Below are 25,981 nucleotides of genomic sequence, written 5' to 3' on the forward strand. Positions count from 1 at the left end.
GGTAGTTTGCTTAGTGTCAAAAACAAGAGTAACTGTTATATGAATTTCTCCTACATGTCTTTAGTTTTCTGTGAAATTTAAGAGCTCACAGCATGGATTTATAGCACAGAATGACATATGCATTCCTGAAGATAAAGATGAGCAGTTTTACTTACTACAGGTAAATATGCTTGTCAGCTCATAACTGAAGTGGAAACACGAGGTCTGCAGGCTAGTGACAAATTTCTGTGTACCAGTATTTTCAGTAAGGATTTTAGGGTATTTGTAAAACGATCTACAATACCTGAATTGTTTATGCCAAAAAAATTTTTTTTAATATGAATGTATGAATGTAACTGTACTTATGTTATTTTGTAGGCTTTTCATTATTTAACATACATTGAACAGAGCAAGTACCATTTCATTAAACCATTTCTGACAGCAGACAAGTGTCTCTGTAGGTACAGTTGGTCCAGTTTTCTTCACCTCAACAATAATCAGACTGTTAAAGTATGTTTCAGAAATTTGAAAGAACAAGAACGTTTTGACCTGATCCTCTGTAGCTTGCACAGAGTAGGTATCCACTGTGTGTGCATGTCTGTGCTCTGCAATATGCATATAGGTATGTAACTCTGTAAGGAGCTACAGAAAAAAATCTGAATGTTCAACATTTTAAACAGGCCGTAGATTTAGAAATGCACTAGATTTTTCACTGAATTAACAAAATGATATTTTACAAAGTTTTTTTTTTTGTCTTCTTGAAAATGGTTGGCACTAATCAACAGCCACCCAGTGCCTAATCTTCTCAGCAGGCCTTAAAGCACAGGCATTACTTAATGACTCTATTCCACCGTGCACTTTAACAGGCCTCAGTCATCCTTTAGTTTTATCCTACACTTGTAGGATTTGTCAAAATGTCTTCTGTGAAAAAAGTCCACAACAATGTACTGTGTTTGTATTTGGCAGTCATCTATGGTGTACTTTGATTGTTTCCCAGTGTGCCTGGTTCTTTTTCTAACCACAGTGTCTTTGAATACATGTTTATTTCTGTTGTCTGTGAAATGTCAAATGTCATGAAAAATGCCTTTGACAGTTCCCCAGATCCTTCGCCGACATCCTTAATGTATTTGTTTTCTCACAGCAACAGTCCAACACTGAAAGATGTTGAGTTTAGAAATATATGAAGCAGAGAGGCAAGCAACACTTTTTTAGGGTCTATGTAAATAAGCTACAATAACTAATCATCACTTCACATATATTCACATATAACAGCAGTGTATCCAGAAAAGTCTAGAGCACCATCATTTATGTCTTGTTCGTTCCTGCTCTGCAACAGGAGCTGTTCGTAGATAGGAGCATAATCTGTGTATGTTTGTGTCACCTCTTTGATATTAAAGGTTTTCAGTCAGGCAGGTTGTTTGCCATCACCAGTTGGAGTTAAGTTGCCTTGAGAGGAAAGTGATGCCATGTAGTATGAATGTAAGTGCAGCTTTAGTGGCCATGGTAATCTGCTGGCTCATGCTTTAGTGCTTATTCTCTCCTGCTCCTAATAATAGTGATAAACTAATGTAGTTAAGTGATAAAAAGAAATCATGTGTTTTTGATATCCAATGTGGCTGCTGGAGTACATAAAGCCACCCCCAAACCATATAGTGCTCACATGGACTATGGTTCTCTATTACAGATATAGATTTAAGCCACATGGAGGTAGAGAGTCATGGTGATCCTAATGGTCTACCCAGCTCCAGTAGGGCTGCTATCAGCAGCTGGAGAGCTGTGGATGCCGTTCTCAGACATGGTCAAGTACTGCATCCTGGGGATGTCGGTCACTCTCCTGCTGCTGGCCTTGGGCATTTTGGCCTGGCAGACTTTCATGTGCTGCACGCAGACATATACCACAGACACTGGGCAAGATGCAGGTGAGTAGGGATTAAAACAAAGTAGCAACTGGTGCTGTTGATATTGATGATTCTGGGTGTTTGACAAGGAATTGATTGGATGCATTCTTTTCTGTTTTCCACTGCAGTGAACAGTGATCTGCTGTGCTTAAGTGAGAGGTCAGGAACAACAGGAAACTACTCAGCAGCACCCAGTACTAAGGTAAAAGCCTGGAGGTAAAATCTGGAGGGAAGGTAGTTAAGAATTTGGAAGGAAACACATTCAGTTTCAAACCAGTGCAGTTGTTTTCAACTTGTAACTACACTTTTATTTATAGTATTTGAAGTGGTTCTATACTATCTGCATTGCTCTGAGCTCCCTATTACTGTGCCTCATTTATAACAGCAGGTTAATCATGAAAGGTATCATATGGTCATGGGGCTCTTCCATAAAATGTTTGATACTCAGGGTGTGTTTCAGTACAAGATATTTTAAAGGAATTTAAAATCTAAAAGAAGAACCTTAAAAAAAGTTTTTAAAAATTTCTGTGTCAACATGCATATGTTTAACTACACTTCTATTCAGTCTGAGGCAGGTGTCAAGTTGGTTTTGTGCACATAGTAGACTGGGTGAGGTTTTTGTGTTGATGTTATGCCTTTCTAAATGCCAGATGTATTTGAGAACTAGGTCACATTTTATTTGGATAGTCTTTCCTCACTAACAGGTGACTAATGGATCAGTAGACATGTGTAAAACTGCAACAGATGTTCCCTTCAGGTTAAAAGCAGGGTACATTTATTGGTGGACAAAATGATGGGAACACTTTTCAACATAATGCTACAATACCAGCTATCTGCCAAAACTTAATGTCAAGTTAGTGTTAAATACTACGTTGTATTGAATTGAGTATTGCTGTTATTTTGTCCAAGCACAAAAAGGCAACATTGTCTGTTTAAATAAAGATTAATCAGCATGTTCAAATAAAGGAGAGTTGGGATTTGTTACAAGTCAAATAAGCTGGAGGTGCTGCAGCACTAAAATAATTAGCGTGTGTATTGTATGTGTGTGTATGCTTCTTTCCCCAGGTGGAGGATGTCAGCACAGAGGATTGCAGGCTCAGCCGCTGTCTTTCTCAGGCCTCGTTTCTCTCAGAATCCAGCCAGGCAGATGGAGACATGGCAGTGCAGGCAAACATTGAAAAGGTAGTAGCATTACTGTGTAATATATGAGCCAGAATGGTAACAGTTAAACTATGAAAGTTTTTTTTTTTTTTTAGCACAAGTAATTCAATCCCAATATTTTATTTTTCAGTTCCCATTTTGTTTTCAGTGCCAAATGTTGTCAGCTGTCTGTCAGCTGTAACTGTTCTGGCTCCGTAGTAATCCAGTTTACATAACAATCTTCTTTTGTTCTCTTCATCTAACGTAGATACTAGATTGAATAAACTGTGCACCTGTATTTTACTCAGGGGCTATAGAATAGATTTAACACATTAAACGTCTATTGTGAGTATTTGTTGTTCTTTTTATTAGCACTCAAACAAACCTGCTCTGTGACCTACATGGTGGTTCAGCTAAATTGTAATATTCTCCCAGAGGCTGATATTTAGCAGCTAATATATACAGATTTCATGGTATCAATTTTAGTGTGTTAGTAGAGTATGCTGTCATTTGCTAATTATCATTAAACATGAAGTACAGCCAAAGTATATGTTTATCAGGTATTTGGTCATGAATTTGATTTCACAGCCTACAGGTATCCATACAGCAGCATATTGATCTGCACAATACATGAAATATACACATATACACATACGTTATATGTGATTTAGAATTAGTTTTTAAATGCAGACAGCTTCTTATTCTAGACATCTAACTTCTGACATATTTTAACTGTAATGTTTAAATTCTCATTTTATCCATTTGTAAGAAATTACCAGAGATTAACCACTGAGAGAAAATATGCATTGCATGTATTCCAGCAATATCACCATCAGCATTTTGCTTAACATGTGCTCTTGTACCAGGTTAATGGATCGCTGCGTTTATCCATCTACCACGACCAGCAGCAGTCCCGTTTGATGCTCACCATCTTGCAGGTGGAGGGGCTTGTGAAGAACAGCCCGACCCACAGCCTTAAGCCATTTGTCAAGATACGACTCATGTGGACAGGATCAAAGAGGGGGGAAGTGGAAAGCTGTAGGGACAAGGAGGTAATTTTGTTTTAGCTGCTTTTACTACTTGTCAGGTGACATATTTTATTGTTACATGTTCCTCATGCAAAAATAATGTATAAACTGACTTCAATTTTTCATTAAAATTCTTGGAGCATTGTCTCTGTACTATATAAAGAAATGATTGCTGTGACCCTCATAGGGTGAAGGGACACCACCTGCCCTGTGGGCAGTTCTGCAAGAGTGGCAGACTCGCATTGTGAAAGGCAGCTGTAACCCTTTATTTGGCGACCAGTTCATCTATTGTCTGCAAAAGGAAAAGGACCTTCATCACATCATCCTCAGAATGGAGGTCCTCCAGCACTCTTAAATAAATAGTCAATTATTTTTGGTTTGAAAGAAGATCAAAGTGAAGAAAAACTGTGTGTCATGTAATCTGTGTGTGTCTCAGGTGAGGGATTTCGATAAATTCTCCAGAGATGAAGTGTTAGGAGAGGTGAGGGTTTCTCCAGACCAGCTCAACACCTCCTACCCTGTGGAGTTACATGAGGATCTGCAAATACCCCAGAAGGTAGGACAGTGTGTATGTGCACACACACAGAAACGTTTGTCTCTTCCACTATGTATCCAAACACACAAATGACCAGTCATGAGCAGTCATGAATTGAGCAACACTTTAATGAGAACAGTACAGTATGGCAATTCAATTTTAATAAATATTAAATCTTTATTCCTTAATATACTTTTGTCTCCAAAACATTGAGGAACGCTGGATAAATTCCATATTATGTTAATTCTTAACGGGAAAAGAAAAGAAAAACTACCCCTGTAGCAGAGAAAGAATAAAAGTGACCAGATGAATTTCAGATGTTCTTACACAGTTAGTTTTTAAAGCTGAAAAAACACATTGTGACCTGCAATAGTTTGGCACCTTACTACTTGTAAAAACTTCATTATTTAATTAGCCTCAGCAATGTCAATATCACTTTCTTTACACAGCAAAGACAGTTGACCAAATTGCTGTGTGATATAATGAGCAAGTAAATACAACATACTAAAAGTATAGACTAGAAGAACATTTGAACTGAGCCAAATGCCTTATCACAATAAGGCCTGAACCAAACAGGCCACTAGGAGCAGCACAATGTAAAGTAAAGTAAAAAAAAAAAAAAACAAGCAGCAGAGTTTTTGACAACTTGGAGATGATTTAGCAAGTATCAGAGTGGACAGTCTTTTCAAGATCATTTCAAGGAAAAGCTCTCCCCTAGATAAAAATTTTGAAAAAAGCTCAGTCTGACATAGAATTAAATTAACTATCTATAGTATATTCACTATCTAATATAACAGCCAATTTTTTTATTGGCTGATTTTAGAAATGGTTCTCTAAACCCTGAGTAAAAGGCTCGCCAGTTGTATTTGGTCCAAAGAATATAATCTCCATTTTATTTTCATTTAAATTAAACATCTGAAGTCATTCAGTCTTTAACCTCTGCCAGGCCGTCTGTCAATGCTTCTGGTCTAATCTCTTGACTTTCAAGGGACAAGAAGTGTGAATATCATTAATATCATGTAGGCAAAACAATGGAAGCAAATAGCGTGTTTCTTAAAAATGGATCCTAATGGTTCTGTATGAAGGAGAACTAAGATTGGCACAATCCACAAATAGACTCTTCAGGGATGTCAAGTAAAAGCAGAGAGAAGGGTTCATAACAACAAATAATTTCATTTAAGAAAGAGAGAGGTAAAGACTCAAAGTGAGTAAATACTTTTTTTTCTCCGAAAAGTTGTCACCAGTGAATGAAAAGTTCTTCCAGCTTGAACTTTCCATTGTTTGAAAACACATTAACAAATAACAGCTAAGACGAACTGTGTAAAGCAATATAATATCCATAAGACCAAGAAATTGGTCAGATACAACTGCACAACTACTCAACAGAAAGGCAAAGCAAAGCCTCCACCTAACTACACAGGGCTTACAGGAAGGTTGAGCTGATACAGGTACAGTGATGCACCATTACAGCAGGCACCACTGATGCACAAATACAGAAGAGCATTAAGAAGGAAACCATATCTACAACTTCATTTAAATGTCTACTCCAAGTATGCAAAGCAACACCTGAACAGACTGTAGTCATGCTGCAAAGGAGTGCTGTAGACTCGCGGTGTTAAATAGAGCTGTTTTCAATATTTGATGAAAAGAACATGCAGCCAATGGCTAGAGAAGGAGTTGAAAATATAATTTAGCGTTGTGTAACTGCCAGTGGAACAGGAAACACTGCATGGAGAGAAGAATGAAAGCAAAAAGGATGGACTCCACTAGAATATGCAAACTATGGATATTTCTGTCCTGCAGTCAGTTAGGAAGTGCAACTCAAAAGACACTGGCTTTCACAACAGGATAATGAGCCAATCTTTCCCCCTGAGCTGTATTTTTGTGTGTAGTATATTTTCTTGCTGTCATTTATGGAGAGCAATCTCATCATATTTCTACATTATATTTAAATGACTGTTTGTGTTGAAGTATTTATCATCCTACTTTCTGGACAGGATCTTGTAGGAGAGGTGCTACTTTCATTAAAGTTACTCCCCACCTCCCAGAGGCTTGAGGTTGGTCTGTTAAAGATCAGAACGATCCTCACTGGCGTACGCTCTGATGCAGGTAATTAGCACACCCCTTCATGAAAATGCATACAGTATATCCAACTGTTTCTAATAGATACTGTCTGTATTGTGCAGCCCTGTATGCCAGGATCAGTGTGCAGTGCAACCAGTGTAAGTTGAGGTACCAGAAAACCTCCGCCGTTGCCCGGTGCCATGTGACTGTCTTCAATGAGGTCCTTATGTTTTCCCTGCCAGAGTTTCCTCTGGAACAGTGTAAAATTATGGTTTCTGTGTATGAGATTTATAAGACTAAGAAATCAGCTAAGTACATGATTGGACAGTTTACTATAACAAAGGAGAAGAGTTCCGAAGACAAGCACTGGAGCTTGATGATGCACTCGGTTCGCCAGCCAATAGCACAGTGGCATGGCCTGCTGCTGTGAGCATTGGACCATTAATCTCCCTTCTCCTGCACTTTTTGGATGCATGTACCTGCTTACATTTAACTAAACATCTGGTACAAACCTGGACTCCTTTCTCTTCTGTCTCCATGATGCTACAAAGAAATGCACATTCCAGTCAGGACAGTGTAGTGACCCAAGTGAAAGATGAAGTTACCCAGCCTACATAACTCACATCACACCGATCCCAGTCTCTTAAATAAGAGTTCTGAGATCAGACTTTTGGAGTTTTTCACTTATTGTACTCATACAATAAATAAATATAGCAGCAAGGAAAAAGCATGTGAACCCCTTGGAATTCACTGATTTTATGAATTTGCCAAAACATGTGATCTGGTTTTCACCTAAACCACAACAAACACACCTGCAGTTCAGGAGGAAAAAATAGGTGAACATATAGAATAATTACTTCAACAAAAGCTAATGGGACTCGGTAGTTTTCACCCCTGGAGTCCAGTTAATGAAATAAGTTTGGAAGTGTGGTTTAGAGCAGGTGGAGCAGTGGAGTGAGCAGCATGATTTGCTTCACTGCTTGATGAATTCCCAAATTTACCAAAATATCCTAAAGGGTGATGTCAGGGTGGCTGTCTGCCAGCTGAAGCTTAAAAGTTTGGTGATGCAGCAGAAAAATGACCCTAAACATCAAAGTAAATCCACCACAGAATGACTTCAGGAAAAGAAAAGGGGCCTTTTGGAGTTGAAGTCAGAGCCGTTCACACCAGACATCTTGCACCCTTGAAGTGCTTTTCCCTCCAGCACTGTGAATATTTAATTGGTGTTTTCAATGAAGACACAAGAAATTAAAATTGTTTGTCAGCGTAAACAGGTTGTGTTCGTCTATTGTTGACACAGATGATCATATCAGATTTTATGGCAAATTAATGCAGAAAACCAGTTGATTTCAGGTCTTCACATACTTTTTGGTGCCACTGTAAATGGTTTGTTACTGTTACATGTATCTCTGAGGTCTGTGTTTGTTTGCACTAGCTTTAAACTTTAACATTCTACATGATTAAATCCTTATATAACAACAACTATGAATGTACAGTAAATACAGCGATTTGCTGTGAATGAGTGTTAAATATGTTTTACAACATACTTGAGAAAGTAGTTTATTTAAAGTGGTTGTTAACCTTTTATTGTTCTGCTCATTCTTGTTAAAAAGGTGAAAATGAATTCCCAAAAATGATTGTTTTTAATTGATTATTTTTGCCTCATTAAAATGCATAGACATGTTTTTTCATTGCTTTTTACTTAGTGAGGACACTAAGGGGTTAAATGCTGATATTTCTCTCTGAATATGAGGGTAAGACTTTGGGAAAATTGAAAAGATGAGTAAGCTAATTACTTTGTCAGTTCAAGGAGTGGTCAGAAGTGATTGGCGGCTCCTATAAAGGTCAACACAGCTGGGATAAAGTTTTTTTTGTTTGTTTGTTTGTTTGTTTGTTTTTTAACCTGTCCTGTCCAGCTGCTTGGTATACAGTATTGAGGATCTGGATGCTTTGTTGAGCCGAAAGAGTTGCATTTCCAAGCGATGTTGATGATACCACCACACAACTCCCCATGCCCTCCTCTAATATGCATTTAAAATTGTCGGACAGATATTCCAGAGGGCAGGCAGAGGACAGAACCACTCTAGGGCCATCCTGCCCATCAACCCCCTCTGTCCAACTGCCCCCCCCAAGGCCTTATGTGTTTGTTAAGCTTAAGGAGAAAGGCAGATGGAGTAGGGTTCACCAAAGTAGGCAAAACAAGGCCTCTTCTCAGGAGCCTGCTTCCCAACTGTTCCCAGGACCCGAACTCAGCCCCCCTCCCACAGCAGCAGGGAACCAGGTTTATTCAGCCTTGGGTCCACAATGAGCCGATGCAACATCAATAAGGAGGTATACACAAACTGCTTTTCCACAATAAGTTGATTGTTTGTTGTTTCTGGTTAAAAGGCCAATCAGCAGGTGTAGCTGACTGGCATTAATTCCATGTCTAAAAATGATGACAGGCCAGGATGAAATGAAAATTGTTGTCAGGCTTGTGTGCTCTCTGCAAGTAGGTAAGCCGCCATCTTGGAATGGTCAGTCTGGCCTGTTGTGGCCACGTCAACACCAGACTACTCTAAATGAAGCAATGCCAAAACCAAGCAGCAGAGCACATTTCACAAGTAAGAAGTTATCTTATCTTAATATTTTCATGTCTTCAGTTTGGTTATCATTATTTATTACAAGAATTAACTGTCAACCTAATAATTTTCTAAAGCTAATTCAATGACTGTAACATGAATGTGGGCATCATGACTGTAACTGACTAAACACTACCGTGTTATGCTAACTATCATTTTTTTGTTTTGTTGTGTTTAATACTTTGATCACACTAGCATGATGAATTGTTACATGTCTGAATTGAAAATTCAGAATTGAATAACATTTGTGTTTTTCTGATTTTACAGTTTTGTTTGGAGGTTCCCAATAGCCAGATTTTAGGGGTCGACTGACTTTAAGCCAAGTGACTGCTCAGTCATCTGCAGCTGACAGACAGCATGTTTAAAGGAAAGCATAATACGCGCAGTTTTTACATTTACAGACCATGTTTGCAAAGTTAGTGCCACCTGCACTTTACTTTTACATAAATGCAGCTCTAAGTCATATTCTTTGTGCTTTTTTTCCGCAATTGATTTTTAATTGCATATCTAGTGAAATATGCTTTTATAGTCTGTGCATAATGTAAAATGTTAATGAGGAAAATAGGAATATTTCACTAGAATTGTAAAAAAGAATGAATTGTAAAGCTGGTCAAAACTGTATTTAATCTTTTAAACTTCAGTGTTTTTTGTGATAATGTATTATGTGATATTTGTGTGATCATTTGCAGTGTTATATACAACATTTGTTACAGTACAGTAAGAACAAAACATTATACTATTCAATCTATTAGCAGAATGACATAGAGTACAGTAGAATATAATATAGAGTAGTAGAACGGACAAACCAAACAAGACCACTGCATTGTGTTTTTAAAGACGATGGCCTCCCATGTGGGTGAAGTGTGACAGTGCTCTTGAAGGCTGCATTCTGTAATCTCACCACTAGATGCTGCTAAAGCTTTCATATTTCACACATAGCCTGTCTTAACATCTACAAAAGGTAAATATTTTAATATGAAAATTAGCTTTTTTAATTTAACAATGATCATAAATACATGGTTGGGATTTGTAACAAGCTCAGCTGTAAATACAGTTGAGTTATGGTTATTTAAATTGTGGATGGTCTCCTGCTGCTATGTGTAGCTGCTGTTTCTCATGGAGCACGAAAGTTGCTCCATGAGAAACAGCAATGTTCATAGTGCATGAATCGCAACAGCTGATCAGCCAGTGTCATTTCTCAGCTGCATCTAGTTTTTAAAAACAACCAAACATACAAATACATGATTCATTTCAAATCACCTTTTACTGACAGCAACTTGTCAGATTAAATTAAAATTCGATTTTTATTTTTATTTTAGTTTTTTTTTTACCTGGGACTCAATGTCAGCACGGTTCTCATCCTTCTCCAGCTCATACATATCATCACTAGCCACTTATCCAGCTGTGCCAAAATGGATTCTGATGAATTTACCCTGTTGGGAACAACAAAATTGTTAGTCTTTCTAATGTTTGACAAGATTTCTCTCTTATACAAATCATTTCCGACTTACAAAACGAGAAGAGTTGTCATTTCCCACAGTTTTGCTATTACCATAGGCAAGGGATTGGCTGCAATAATCTTATCCCCCAGCGACCCCTATAATCATCATTAACCAAAGAGTGGAAAAATCCCAACATGAACAAAAACAACTAAAAAAAGAGTAGGAGGAGCCTAGTGTATGGAAGCCCGGAGAGTGTCCTGGGTGGTGGGGGGTAGGGGTCTGGTGATGGTGGAGTAAGACTCCACCATCATCTTTCCCTGAATCCTCACCGTGACGTGCCTTGGGCAAGGCCCAACTCAGACCCTGGCCATTTACTTCAAGTACTGTGAAGTACAGTTTTGAAGTATCTGCACTTGATTATTTCTATTTTCTTACTTCATACTTTGACTTTAATGCAGGAAAATATCATACTTTTACTCCATTACATTCATTTTATACCAGTCGCTTTTTAGAGTCAGATATATAAAAATACAGTATAGTCATAAAACTTTATTGATGCTAAGTAGTAAATTCACAAGCTACCCAGCAGTATGTACAGTAACTCATGTCATAAGCAAATATATTAGTTAACATTAACTCCACCTCTACCAGCTGCAACATTAAAGTACATTAAAACAATAAATATGATCCAAAAATATAAAGTACATAAGATATGCCATTGAGTACTCTTACTACTGCTAATACTTATTAATGCTAATACTGTAGTTTTATTTTTGAATGCAGGTGTTTATACTTTTACTACAGTAAAGGATTTCAGTACTTCTCCCACCACTTCATCTTCATAGTAATTAGCCTCACTATTGTTCTCCATCCAGCTGCCCCAGGTCTGCGCCTATGGATCACTTACTTTCTCTAGGAACTACTCCCGAGCCTTAGGATCTAACTCTAACTGACTGCTCATAATGTGAGAAACCCTGTTTTATTAATAACAGAAATCAGTATATACATGTCAATATATCGCTAATTGAAATGACAGAGTATCTCTCTGTTGTTCAGCCATAAGAACTGATCGCATTTGTTTGTGTGAGGAGTTTCTTGAAAACGAAACTAAACGCGTTGCTGCGTAAAAGCGAAACCAAAAATGCAGTCTCCCTCCTCGGTTTTGTTTAAATGCAATAGCTCCTCTGGCTGCCAAGATGCGGTCTGTCGCGGCTTTTGTTGGTAAGTGCTTGTTTTATGTTTCAGTCCGGGATTCATTTTGTGTTATTTAGGGCAGCCTATCTGAAAAGCCACTTTTGTGCGGCAGCAGATTAAAGAAACCGCAAACTGCGCTGCGCGTTACCTTGAATGACCTGTCGGGTCATGTCGGGAGAGACTGAACGACAGCGAGAGAAAACGCAGCTTCTCCCCTCATGGAGTTTTCCTTGCGCGTGTACTTGTACAGAACAAACATGGGAACCTTATTGGATGGACAAAACAGAAATCACGAAGTGAAACCAGTGCGCGTGGTTTCAGTGTCTTTTTCTTTTCTGTAATTAAGGTAAATTAAACTTTCATTGCACCTTCCATACGTTTTACTTCTTACTTCAAGTTGATGCCACTTGTTCAAAGCTAACATGTCCACTAACCCACTGAAGAGGTTCCTCAGGAACTTAACAAAGAGGGGTGTGCTGCCTGCATGTGACACCAACCGGTCTATTACATTGCACTGAATTTGCAAACTGTTGTCAAGTGATGTTAGTTGTCACTGAGTTCTGGATGTGGAGGCTTAATGTTTACTTTTTTTTTTTTTGTGGACTAACAACAGCTGTGGGTGGCTTCCTGTTACTGTACATACTTGCGCAGTTCATATTTTTCCCTCAGTTGAAACTGACTGTGTGAGTGTTTATTGGATCTGTGTCCATGTTTGCCTGTTGTTACATCAGATGATGGAGTCTGACCATGGATGAGGAAGTAGACCCTGATGATGAGAATGTGAACTCCGTCTTGGTTCAGGAATACTCAGAGCTGTTTCACATCCTTAGCAGTCAGTCACCCACAGTCATAATGGAGTTGTGTGAAATGATGCCTGGGCGGAACGTCGGCCGTCCGGCCTCTGCCGACTCTCCAGCAGCAGTAACAGAACTCATCAAGGCCATGTTGGAGTACTACCGTGCAGCCAGCCCTGCAGATTGTGCCGACTTTCTTCAGAGGTTGTGCATGTTGTGTGAGAACATCCCCATGCACCTCGAGTCGAGGCTTGTGTCAGTGGCTGCATGTGCAGACAGTAAGTATCAACTGATGCTAGTCCCTGGCTAGAAGGTTTCTACACTGTTTATTACGTGAGAGCATCAGTCTCATTGGACTCACTTTTAGTGGTCAGGACGCCTACATGCAGTCTGAAACAGATCATAAAACACTGTCAAACATAAAGATGTTTTAAAGTCATTAAAGACGGTGTTTTGTTTCATGTGCAAACATGTCTCCTATCCATATCTCAGGGTTTAGGATACAACACAGCATTACAGACAATCTCCAGAATAAAATTTAAAGAAGAGAAGAATCAGTCAGTCAGCAGTCACCTTTCCTTCGAGAAGCTACAATGCCTCGGAGCAGATACAGCCTTATTGATAAGTTAAAGTGGAAAAGTGAAAATGAAAGGTAGCTCTGGGGAAAAGAAGCAATTTAACCACCAAGTCAGCATGTGTCAAACCTTGTGATATCACTTTAGCTTTACTTTGGAAAGTACCAGATTGTCTTCGAGCAATTCTTTTTTTTTTTTCATCTGGATGATTGAGAAAGTAAAAGTGATACACTAATACCAATTGTTGCAAAATATACTAGATTTTTGAAATGCACCTGATAGCATTAGTCTAATATTCCACTTATGTAATATACATGTTGTCTGTGTGTTTCTGCACTGCAGATGGCAGTGAAAATTTCAACCCTCGTCTAACGAACGAGAAGTCATCCTCACTGCCTGCAGAGCAGCAGCTCATCAAACGTCCACGGATTGGTAGGACATACACACAACACTTCGACCGTGTTATGCTGCAGATACATTCTCGTGCACAAGCTACCATCCCAAATAACCACAGACTGGTTAAAGGCCATGCACTTAGTAACGAGACACAATGTGGCAGAGCCAGTTTCAATTTGTTTTAATTGCAGAACTGTAATAAAAACAAAACCCACTCCATCCTAAAAGCATTTTTCTAGAAGACATTTTTTTAGGTGTATAAGCACAGTGAACAGCCAAATGCAATTCATCTTTTTAAAGTGAAAGTGGCTTATATGGTGACCCATACTCAGAATTTGTGCTCTGCATTTAACCCACCCAAGTGCACACACACACCATGCATACACACCCAGAGCAGTGGGCAGCCAATGCTGTGGCACCCAGTGCCTTGCTCAAGGGTCTCACCTCAGTCATGGTATTGAAGGTAGACAGGGTAATGGTTATTCATTCTGTGCCACTGGCAATTCCTCCCAGACCTGAGACTTGAACCTGCAATTTTTAGATTACAAGTCTGACTCCCTAGCCATTGGGCCACAACTGCCATTTGACACACCAGAAATGGGTAATTATTGGTACTTTTGCTTGCTTTCTACAAACACCAAGCCATAACCACAAAACTGCCAACTGAGTCTGTACAGGCAAACTACAAACCAAAAGTGAAAGGTATAAGTTGTTTTCATTCTAATGCAGTGTAATAATTTTCACCTTGAGACGTGCTTAAAAACCAATTTCCTGTGCGCACTGCAAATGCACATCCCTTGATTTAATCTTTTATTGTGTGGACGTCTATTGGATTATATGAATCATTTTAATTGTTATACTGTATGTGCACAAACAAATCTCAGCAATGTTCGATTTTAAATGTTGCTTGGCCTAAAATAACTTAATGTGTATTATTACATGTAAACACTAATTTCTCTGTTGAAACTGAAATTTTAAAAGAGAAACCTTCTGCTCCTATTAAACCACACATTTATTAAAAATGGCTGCTTTTCATTTGTTCATCGCAGCTTTGCCCCTCATTAAGAAGAATGACTTCCTTCTGAAAGAATCACTCTCTACAACTGTACATCTAATGATGATTTTGTGATGTACTGTGACCACAGACTACTGGGAGCAGTGCATTGCTGCAGTGAGGAGGCTGCTGCTGAGGAGGTGGGAGCGATTGAGTGAGCACCTGGTGAGAGAGGTCCAGCTGGACAATGTGTGGGTTAGCCTAAGAATGCCAAACAGAGGCAAGGAGAGACCTGATCAAACCCCAGGGTCAGCAGACAGAGGGAGCAGAACTCCAGGTCAGCATAACTTCCTCTTCCTTTTGTTAGTGCAAAGAAACACCAAGATACCTCTAAATTTATGATTTTATTATTTATTATTATCATTGCTTCTCAATTTCAGTGATTTTCAACAAAGAACATTGTCTATGGCATGGCCATACAGATGTAAAACACCCCTAATCATGCATAAAGGTTAGGGTTAAGCCTGTTGTACATTAACTAAATGAATTTGTTTAATAAATACAGAGTCTGATGGGGACCTTGGGTCTTCGGAATCTCGGGTGACTTTGGAAACCTTCCTCCAAGGATGTGCGGGAAAGGTAACAGTCGTCGTTGGCCAGGCCGGATCAGGAAAAACTCTGCTGATGTCGTGTTTAGGACAGCAGTGGGCACATGGCCTGGTAAGTTCACATATATTCACATCAATTAAAAAGGGTTTTAGCTAAACATTTGCATTATCATGATGTGATGCTGATGTACTGTAAATAATATCATTTTTGCCATGATGAAGAAAGGGAAGAAGAGTCTCTCTGCAGCCAAAATATTCTGAATATATCTCAGACTTTTGGGTATTAATTCAAAAGCATATAAGTTTCTCATATCTGTAATCTACTGGGAACCAGCCCTTTTTTTTGTGTTATCCAACTCTTTGAGTCAGGTGACACATTATGCAAAATGCGTCAACTTAACAGTAGGCCAGAACATATAAAGTACACAACAGCTAAGAGTCTCACTTAAATGGGAACACTGCTTCTGTACAGGTGTGGTGTAATATTATTGAATAAATAAATAATCAAACTCTTGTGACTCCAGAGGGAGTTACATTAAGATAATTATCAGTTAAGTCAATGTTGGTTCAGGGTGAAGACTACAAATTTAAAAATGAATGGAAAATCTGGGAACGTGGAGATCTTTGTAGCCCAGTCCTCATCTTTGTTTGAGGTTAGAACCGGAAAGCAAAGCGATCACTGAGCAGCTGTAAAAATACTGGGTGAGTACAGGTGATTTCGTCAATCTTATTACAGAGGTACCTCAGCACTCAAACTGCTCCGCACTCAAACATTTCTGTCCTCGACCAATATTTTTGAGAGAATTCTGTTTCGGTGCTCGACCACGTGCTTGGCATTTGGCCATCAAGCTTCCACATTTACATTTTAAGTAAATTTTTTTGCGTCCTGGTGAAGGGGAAAGCATCATGTTGCAGGAAGGGGATCCCCCCCCCCCGGTGCTTGGCGAGTGCTGAGGTACCACTGTTTGTAAGTCTTACGTACCACTGTACATGTTCAATTTTTGTTTTTTGTCTTTACTTTATCCTCACCATCCAGGGCCCTATCCCCTCAACCTGCCTGTTTATTCTGCTGGAGTTTCGTCAGCTCCGTCTCCTGTCCCGCCCTCTTTCCCTGTCTGACCTGCTGTTCCAACACTACCTCCCTCCAGAAAGTGGTAATGATGAAAAGGTAGAAGAAACTCTTGAGTAATACCTTCATGAAACAGGAAATTATTGGTGTTAAATGTGAGTTCAGATATACAGGAAACATGAGGAGAAAGAGGAGCAGAACATGCAACAGAGCTCTTCAGATCAACTGTGGTATAACCACAAAACAGCATAACTGTGTAACCAGCCGGGGCGCTCTGTGAAAGCTGCATCATAGAAGCAGCAGATTAGATTCGGCACGCCTACAGGACTCCTCTACTGAAATCACTGTTCAGGATGTCCTCAAATGAATTGATGCAGAGCATGTGTTTCATCATTTTGAAAAATCCTTACACCCTGAGCACCAGATTTGATTGTTTGATATGATGTTTTATGTGACTCACTTGCATGTGCTTGGAGCTGTGTTAGTTTTTCTCACTTAAGTTACTACTGGAACTATTTCACAGCCTGGTTTAATTTTATTCCAAATATTCAAAGGCTGTTTTTACTGTGCAATCAATTTCATATTCCTAGACATAAAAGGCATTTTTTTTATTACTACTAGTAAACCACATTTGTGTTTAAGTAACTGTAACAAACAAATTACAGCCAGTAATGTTCAACAATACACTGTCTAACACACTGTTATTTCTATATATATTGTTATTGAGCAGCAAGCCATCGTGGACTACCTCCTTTCCAATCCAGAGCACAGCTGCTGGGTGCTGGATGGCTATGATGAGTTTGACAGCAAACTCACCAGACAAGAGGCACAGGGAGAAGTGCTGGGCCCAGAATACCCTCTCCCTGTTGCAGACCTCATCTCAGGGTTGGTCAATCGTCAGCTTCTTCCAGGATGTACTGTGTTGGTCACTTGCCGTCTACGTGATGTCATGGATTTGGAAGGCGTGTCGGATAAGGTGGGGCAGCTGCTGGGATGGGACTGGCAGGAGATCAAGGAGTATGTGGACAACTTCTTTGAAGTAAAGGGTAAAAACCTACATGCCTTTGCAGTATATTTGCATGGTAAAATCTGTTATCTGTTAAATATCTGTTATCTGTTAATTTTGCTTACTTTACACAGAAACAGATTAACAGGTTTGTTATACTCTGCAGTGTCTTTCAGTGCAGGTCACTGCTCAGTTTGTTATACAGTACAGGAGCATAGTATTACATGCTACGTTGTATAGTTGCTTTTTGTTCAATTCCTTCAATTATTGAACACAAGTATGTATTTTTTGTATTTTTAAGTTATTGTTTAAAGAGTAGTCAAAGGACATTTCACTGATTTTGCACATGAACACCTGGTTATTTCACATAGGCTCTGTGCTTTCCACATGTCTGAGAAAATAACCCTTGGTGATGTCATCAGAGTAAGCAATATTTTGGATGTATTTATGGTTTTAGGGCTGGTTTACTATCAGGGATTGAAGGTCAGCATTACTTATCCTCAACTACTTTAAATTTGACCATTCTTCTTTAGTGAAAACATTAAATTATTGGTGTGTCCCTTAAATACTCCAGTAGCAAGAGACTAGTAAAGTAAATATAATTCATTAGGTTTTTTTGTGCAACCAATTTCAACCTGACTTTTAAGCTGTGTCTCTCTCCCCCACCCTCAGTTACAGACACATGTTAGCTCTGTCAAATAATGAGCACATATGTCTGCTATATCTCTTCAGTGTTGGTTACGTTTGTCTTTGGTACTTTCTGCTCTCCCCTGCTGCTTTCTCAGCTGAGACCTGTGGCTTCACCACAACTTTTCTGTTTCCTCCTCCTGCTGTCACTGTGTATGTTTCTGACCAGGCAGTTATTTGTTTATTTATTTATTGTTTTTAATCTTTTCTGTTGCTGTCTTTACCTGTACATTTATTTAGAACTGTAAGCAAACACCTCCTAATACATTTTCATACATACTGCTTGTAGCATTGTCTCCCTTTGTTGTGAAATTAGAAAAAAGAATTTTAAAATGAATTTTAAACACAATTTGTTAAAGCTGGTTTCGAAACAGATGATTTAAGATGGATTCTTATAATTTCCTGGTGTGTGATAATGCACAGCCAAACAGAGGGTTTTGAAGGTGCAACGTCTAAAATGTGAAAGATTATACAGGCGTGAGGGAGTGTACGATGGCCGTCACCTTTAAAACAAAACGTGATTCCCTGTCTAGAGATAGCTACTGGCTACACTGGAAACATGAGGGCACAACATGGCTGCCTCTATGAAAGGAGACCCACTCGCTATGTAAATTTAAAATGCCCATTGTAAGATCAAGTAAAATGTAGCAGTTGGTATTTTCTGGAGATTTCAAACTTATGACAACATATTTATGAATACTGTATTCTATTCCAGCTAATAACTTGTTCTGAAGATTACACATTGTACCTTTTAACTATTCTGGCTGACCTCCAGTTTGAATTCAGGCTGATTTATGTTAGATGCACTAATTCAGTATCATCTTCTTCTTTTCCTTTCGGCTGCTCCCTTCAGGGGTCGTCACAGCAAATCATCTGCCTCCATTTAACCAATTTAACCAATTTAATCAATTCACCTCTCCCACCTTAGTGTCCAACCTATCATACGCCCTTTGTTCCTCTTAACACACTCCTGAACTTAACACACTCCTGAACTTCCTCATTCCACCACCAAGTCTCCTTATCTGCTTTCCTCTTTCCAAATACCCTCCTACCTAAACTCTCCCCAGCCTCTGTTTCCCTCACCAACATGTCTGTTGAAGTCTGCCCCAATCACCACTAGGAACACCCTGAATCACCTCATCCATCTCCCTCCAGAATTTTTCCTTCTCTTCTATCTCACATCCTACCTGTGGGGCATAACCACTGACAACATTCAACATCACACCTTCAAATTCCATCTTCAGACTCATCACCCTATCTGACACTCTCTTCACCTCCAGAACATTCCCAGCAAAATCCTCCTTCAGGAGAACTCCTACTCCATTCCTCTTTCCATCCACACCATGATAAAGCAGCTTGAACCCTGCTCCTAATCTATAGGCCTTGCTACCTTTCCACCTGGTCTCCTAAACACACAAGATATCCACCTTTCTTCTCTCCATCATATCAGCCAACTCTCTAGTTTTCCCTTACAAAGTCCCTATATTCAAAGTCCCTACTCTAAGTCCTACACTCCTGCCCTTCCTCTTCTCTCTTTGCCTACAAACACGCCTTCCTCCTCTCCTTCTTCGACCAACAGTAGTCCTATTTCCACTGGAACCCTGTAAGTCAACAGCACCAGTGGCAGTCGTTGTTAACCCGGGCCGTGACGAATCCACATTTAGTCTGAACATGCTCACACGGGTCTAATTACTAAAAATGCCAATGTAAGTGTATGTTACGTTTCTGATGGCTTCAACTCATTTATATTTTATTTTGCAAAGGTGAGTCAACAAACAGGGCTCTTGGCATGCAGGCAGCAGATCTCCTGCTTTCCAATCGACACCTCCTTGCTATGTCATCCCTTCCTGCCCTCTGCAACATCTGCTGCATCTGTTTGAAGCATCTTCTGCTAGAAGATAAAGAGAGGGTGGCAGTTGCACAATCCAGAGAAGAAGAAAGAAAACCTGAGACCAGAAAACAAGAAACAGAAAAGGGACTAAAAGGAGTATGGACTGCAGAAGAGAGAAGAGGAAGTAGTAAAGATCTAAGGGTGGATGGCAGATGCCAGATACCCACCACCCTTACCCAAGTCTACCTGACTGTTCTTGGTGCTTTTCTGAGTCGTGACTCTGATAACAGAGGCAAACCTGAGAAGGCAACCACCACAAGATCTCCACAGAGGTGAAGACAGTACAATATTGAAAGTATTAACACTGTTTAACACCTGTTTAACACTGTTTAACACCTAACATAAATCACTCATAAATTTGTTTTCTGTCTCTGTGTGCACCGCTGTCTGTAGGTTAACCCCTCTGAGTCAGTATCGCTCTGAGTTGTGCGAGCTAAGCCGGCTGGCCTGGAGAGGTTTAGAAGAAAACAAGATGCTTTTTATGGAAGAAGAAATTTCTCAGGATGTTTTGGAGTTGTCAATCAGGACAGGGCTCCTGTTACAGGTCAGACATGGTTATATATGTGAATGTATATGTGTGTGTGGGATGTTTTCTTAAAATTATGGGCTGAGATTAGTTGTTAAAGCAGATAGGGTGCTGGGGGTGGTATGTATGTGTGTATGTGTGTTTATGTGTTACTGGGTTTGTTTTTTGTTGGAATATTTTTGGGAGCAGCTGCTGGCATAGTTGAGCTGTTCAATATGGAAAAAGAAGAATTTAAAGTCAAAGTTTGTTAACATTAAATTACTTATCAGCCTAAAGGGCTCCGCACCAATGAGACAGAACATTGTTTGCGATATGTAACCAACGCCCCCTGAGCTGTGGGCCGCACTGGTCCCTTGAGCCGGCTGACGAAAAGACTGGTTCATTCTTAGGGAAGAGCTCGCCGCTTTATATATGGGAGATGCGGATGTGTGGACACTCGGTCTGGGCGAGGGGGGCCCACCCCGGGTGGGCGTAAATGAGTTTCTCTTCAGTGCGCAGGCGCGAAAAGGGGATATGACTCATAGCGATAGCCCAGAGGGCTGCGACCAATTCACAGAATCTTGGGTTACGATATGTAACTAACATTTTCCACACAGTAGGAGCAGGGCAGTAAAAGGTGTAGCTAAAAGTCATAGCATGCTAGAGATTTTCCTGTTGTTTGCAGCTGAAAAGCTCATTGTAGATCATTCTTTTATTATCATTCACTCTTTGCAATATTGCAGACCACATATTTTCAAGGTGTGTTTCACACAGAAAAACACACACACTATAGTACTATAAGTACTAAGCTGTTTAAAACACTACAATCTCACTAATTGGGTTAGTTGCCAAAAAGCAGGTGTATAATTTACCTGAAACATACTGAGGGAAAAATAAATAAAACACAGTAGAAAAAAGTTTAAGTTTATTTTAGATATAGTATTAATGTCAACAGGAAGTGCACTGCAGAGCATTGGTGCACAGTTGGAGGAAGCACATTGGTAGGAAACACATTTCTTCCTGAAAACAGGGGATAACAATTAAACCAGTATTTTGTGAATGAAGTGAACATGAAGAGCAACAGGGAACAGTAGTTCAAAAAGATATGGTGGATTTAGTCCATTAATGGCTTTGTAGGTTAAGGGAAGTATTTTAAAATGCCCTTAGATGTATTGGGAGCCAATGCAATGAACCTAAAATAAGTGAATTATCATCAAATCAGAGTTAAAATTCTAGTGGCAGAAGGCTTTGCAGACATGTCCTGGGCAAACCGGAAAAGAGAGTATTGCAATAATCCAGCCGAGAGGATATGAACACATCACGTAAAACTTTGATACCAAGTGTAGTTAATAACTATCCAAGTCTGGATATAGTGTGGACATGATAGATTTAGTAATTGCTTTCATATGTGACTTGTGAAGTGAGTGAGTCATCAAATATAACACCAAGATTTTTTGCAGCTGTGTTATTACTGTTATGTAAGGTCAGTTATGTTATTGCGAAAAGAGTTTCAGTGTGGAAGTTGAATCAACAGCAACTTGGTTTTGTCTTGATTCAAAAATATAAAAAGATGTGGGCATTGAGCAGTTTATTGATATAATTTTCTAAGGCAGTAATATCTGAAGAAGTACAGAGTTGAAGAGCAATATATAGTTGCAGATCATCAGCATAATAATAGAACGCAGGTCAATTTGAATGGAGATGTATAAACCTCGTCACCACCATTCCTGTTGAAAAATGAGGTCTGTATGCTGACTGAAAGGATTCAAGCAGATTATGATCAGCTTGATATTGGCAGAGCTGGAAGAAAAACATCCATGTTAGGTTGATTGGTGACTCTAAATTGCCCACAGGAGTGTGTGTGAGTGTGTGAGGTTGTTTGTCTCTATGTGGCCCTGTGATGGACTGGTGACCTGTCCAGGGTGTACTCCTGCCTTTCACCCAAAGAGAGCTGGGATAGGCTCCAGCAGATCGCTGTGACCCTGGATAAGGGATAATAATAGAGATAATGGATGGATCGATGATGCTTCTTAAATAAGGGCTAAAATGATAGCTGATTTAAAGTGAAATGGGACAGTTGCAGGAAACAAGCACAGGTTAAAAATTTTAATGATATGGCCAAGAGGGGCCATTTTTCTTTAAGATAACGGAATAATATGTAGAGTACAGGTGGTAGATTTAACATGAGTGACAAGATAGAGACAGTGGAAAAAGAAACCAGAACCTTTAGGTGGTACTGGATTAACAAACACTGATTGAAAGTAAGAATGTTAGAAATAATGAATGTGATCTTTTTGCAAAAACAATCCATAAAGGCCTGAGCTGTTGATGTTGGACAGACAGCAACTTTTAACTTCTTCTATGGTATCAAACAGAAGTTTAGGGTTTTGACGATCAGTGGAAATAATTTTCAAATAATATGAAGCACTTGTGCAGTGACTTTTTCTAAATACGAGGGTATAGGAGCATGTGCTCTTTGTTGTTTTGTTGCTAAGGGAGTCACAGTGTCCAAAAGAGTTGTTAACATAATAGTGAACTGTTCTATCAAATTGTTAGAGGAGCCATATGCAGTTTGAAGAGAAGTACAGATAGGAGGAAGCATTTCATGAATCCGGACTGAAGTTGTAGCACCAAATCTTCGTGCAGTGTACAGAGGGGAAGAAGGGGAAGATTTACTTAATTAGGTAAATGCAAAACTACTAGATAGTAAAAGTAGTGGTCAGAGATGACAAGTAACAGATGAACAGATCATAAATCTGTTCATAAATCAGAACCAGTACAGGAAGATAGTCTCAGTTTGATGTTCATGGGAAGACATGAGTCCTAGTTTGTTCAGTGTTGTTGCATTTAAAGACATTAGGGAAACTGTGAATTGCTGAGCCTTATACCTGTTCAATTGCAATAAGAAGAGCACACAGAAGTGTAAGATGTTATGTTGCTTGGGACTTAGTGTTGTGAAGTTGCAGGTCCATTTGTTGTGTTTCCTGGCTCAATCAAATGAACCTTTGTACCTTTCTATAATAAACCGATAAGACCTAATAGATGAAAATGTGGTTAACAAACAATCAGCTGACATATACGTTCCTTCATTTTCCTTCTTGTACCCGTTGGCTGTAAACTTGTATCTATCACTTATTTATATTAATTATAAATTAAATGTATAAATTATATTAATTAAGCAGTACTTCCTAAGGTATACCAAGTAGTATTGTAAGCACAGCTCCGCTACTTTAATAAATGTAATACCACATATAGAAAATCAAATTTATAGCTGATAATATTATGGGAAGGGGTCAAGGTATGACACTGTTCACATGTATGGTCTCCAGAGGATAAAGTGTAATGACTTTGGTGATGATATAAAATCTTACAAGTAGCTAAATGTATTCACCTTTTTCTTGCATCTGCTTGCCGTAATAAAAAAAAACATTTATTTTCCCATGTCCTTTTAAGGTGGAGCTCAGACATGAGCGTGGGATGCTTGTCAACGCCTACTGCTTCATTCATCTGACAATGCAGGAGTTTTTGGCCGCACTCAGAATCATGACCAGTAATGATGTTAGTGACACGCAGCTCAAGAAGAGGTAACAAGCTGAATCCAAAGAAGCCAAATGGAACCCGGGAAGGAATAGATTTATAATTCATTCAAGGCCATCGTAGTCTTCCTCTAAGTGGTGAAAGTGTGGGTACTGGGACTGTGTATAATGGCACAGTCATGACTAGTTCACTAGGCTTTGTATTGTGTGTGCAGTCAGCCTGTATATAGATGTCTGCACTTTAACTTTGTACTAATACTTTCAGTTCAGGCCCTTAACCTGGATATTTACTGTCTTAGGGTATTGTGGTTTTTTTCCAAAGCAAGTGCATGAGTGCATGTTGAACTAATTGAGTTTACACTGTGGCTGGTTGAGATACATGTTTCTGTTTATATATATAAACACTGTCTGATAGCAGCAAAAATGCATCCATTCAATTACCGTCAGTGACATTTTAGCAGCTCTGACTAGATAATGAATTACTTTGTGATAGTTTTGCTGAATGTTACACAAAGCAGAAGATAAAATGCTCTCTGTGTTACAATGTTTATCGCTGCTTTGTAATCGAAAAAGTACAAAAACATTATTTAGACAAATATTTCTCTCATGTTATGTCAGTTATACTTTTCAACTGGCTTGGGAGGCTGGGAACTGTCCTTTGTACAACAGTATAATGTAAGTGTGTACATTAATCTTAGGCTTAAGTAAAAAATTGCTTCTTCATCATTGCTCCCACAGATTCAGTCTGAAAACTCGCTGGATGACCAAGTCAGACCAAAGAACGGTCTTCACCGACTCTCTGCACCTGTATGTATGTGGTCTGGCTTCATCACACTGCACTCCAACCCTCATGCAGTTAGACAGGGCTTCTGGTGGAAAAGGAGGCCCAAGCTGGGTCCAAACACGACAAAACCTTGTTCTAAAACTGCTAAAAAACCTGTGCCACAGCAACAGTCTGACTGGACCAAAGGTAGAATGAAGTGAATCTATAAAAACAGATAGAAGTATTTGGCTGTACTAAATATTTTTTGTCTTTTCTTTACCAACCTTTCATTGTTACATCTTCCCAGATACTGGAGCTTTGCCACTGTGTTCAAGAGAGCCAGAACAAACAATTGGCCAAGGAGGTTGTGAGTACAAGACCCATCCTGGAGCTGCGCAACATCCGCCTGTTACCTAATGACATCGATGCTGTGGCTTTTGTAGTTAATTCAGCTGCCAACAGTGGTGTTGGATTGGACTTTCGAGCATGCTCCATGGAGCTGGAGTGTTTAGATGTCCTGCCCAGCTGTCAGTACATTAACTCCCTCAGGTAGGTGGACATAAATGCTCTATCAAAATGCAATATCAAAATGCACACAAACAAAACAATACACTGTGTCAAAACATGCACATACACACAAGCATTCAGAATAAAATCAAATTACACTCCAAGGCCTCTGATTTAGATCAGTCATGCAAAGTGGAAAATACACAGTGGTGTGCACAGTCAAGAGAATATGAGTCGTGGCTGTTGTACGGCATAGTGAGGTGAGGTGGACAGTTTTCAGTTATAATTCTGAAAACCAGTGTTGAGCTTCTGGGTGTTGAGGAAGTGGTTGCTCAGAGGCTGAAAAAGTAGCTCCAGAAAGATCTGCTGCTCCTCCAGTCTTTGTGTACCAAGCAGCCACACGGTAACCCGCACTCAAAAAGATAACAGACAACTGACTGCTTTTAAATAATTAAAAGAATAAAAATCAAATGGTTGTCAGTCAGATGTTAAAGGGAATTAACATTGTAGTGTCTACACTTGCACCTATATTAAAATGATCTTCACCAGGCAAGATGAAGTCACACATGAAACAGTAAAGCCAGATGGAAGGAGGAGACAACAGAGCAAAACTAGGACACAGACTGAGCTGCAGAAATAAAAACAGATTTCACCTATAAAACACACTGGAGCTCTTCTTCAAAAGCTTGACAGACAGTGGCAATAGCATTGAGTTCTGTGCCAGCAGACTAGCAAGGCCTACTTTTCAT

The 25,981-nt window shown here is 39.4% G+C and overlaps 2 protein-coding genes and 1 long non-coding RNA gene across 6 annotated transcripts in view; 2 read left to right on the forward strand and 1 right to left on the reverse strand.

Annotated features, from left to right (window-relative positions):
• The first annotated feature begins 21 nt into the window (after window positions 1-21).
• syt19 (synaptotagmin XIX) lies at window positions 22-8,267 on the forward strand. 2 transcript variants are annotated; one of them, XM_026310454.1, is made up of 9 exons: window positions 22-160; window positions 1,664-1,898; window positions 2,006-2,079; window positions 2,943-3,059; window positions 3,884-4,069; window positions 4,233-4,382; window positions 4,482-4,601; window positions 6,578-6,689; window positions 6,767-8,267. In XM_026310454.1, exons 2-9 carry the CDS (start codon window positions 1,697-1,699, stop codon window positions 7,072-7,074), a joined length of 1,269 nt encoding a protein of 422 aa, XP_026166239.1. In that variant the 5' UTR covers window positions 22-160; window positions 1,664-1,696; the 3' UTR covers window positions 7,075-8,267. The 2 variants fall into 2 exon arrangements, with proteins under 2 accessions (XP_026166239.1, XP_026166238.1); XM_026310453.1 differs by lacking the exon at window positions 22-160 and adding an exon at window positions 574-1,458.
• LOC113132425 (uncharacterized) lies at window positions 3,920-12,241 on the reverse strand. Its single transcript, XR_003295896.1, has 3 exons — window positions 12,050-12,241; window positions 10,597-10,698; window positions 3,920-4,053 (listed from the first exon to the last, which is right to left on the reverse strand). It is a non-coding gene; the product is annotated as an uncharacterized LOC113132425 (long non-coding RNA).
• Window positions 11,827-25,981, forward strand: part of nlrc5 (NLR family, CARD domain containing 5) — a 30,282-nt gene continuing 16,127 nt past the window's right edge. For 2 of the 3 annotated variants that reach the window (XM_026310449.1, XM_026310450.1), the window contains exons 1-12: window positions 11,827-11,928; window positions 12,633-12,973; window positions 13,613-13,702; window positions 14,812-14,997; window positions 15,226-15,380; window positions 16,305-16,436; window positions 17,068-17,383; window positions 19,794-20,193; window positions 20,315-20,465; window positions 23,880-24,010; window positions 24,701-24,932; window positions 25,033-25,274. In XM_026310449.1, coding sequence (XP_026166234.1) covers window positions 12,649-12,973; window positions 13,613-13,702; window positions 14,812-14,997; window positions 15,226-15,380; window positions 16,305-16,436; window positions 17,068-17,383; window positions 19,794-20,193; window positions 20,315-20,465; window positions 23,880-24,010; window positions 24,701-24,932; window positions 25,033-25,274 — 2,360 coding nt within the window. In that variant the 5' untranslated portion in view covers window positions 11,827-11,928; window positions 12,633-12,648. Of the gene's footprint in view, window positions 11,929-12,632; window positions 12,974-13,612; window positions 13,703-14,811; window positions 14,998-15,225; window positions 15,381-16,304; window positions 16,437-17,067; window positions 17,384-19,793; window positions 20,194-20,314; window positions 20,466-23,879; window positions 24,011-24,700; window positions 24,933-25,032; window positions 25,275-25,981 lie in introns of those variants that run through there. The other variant, XM_026310451.1, reaches the window with a different exon arrangement.

Source organism: Mastacembelus armatus, chromosome 6, assembly GCF_900324485.2.
Source record: "Mastacembelus armatus chromosome 6, fMasArm1.2, whole genome shotgun sequence".
NCBI lineage: Eukaryota > Metazoa > Chordata > Actinopteri > Synbranchiformes > Mastacembelidae > Mastacembelus > Mastacembelus armatus.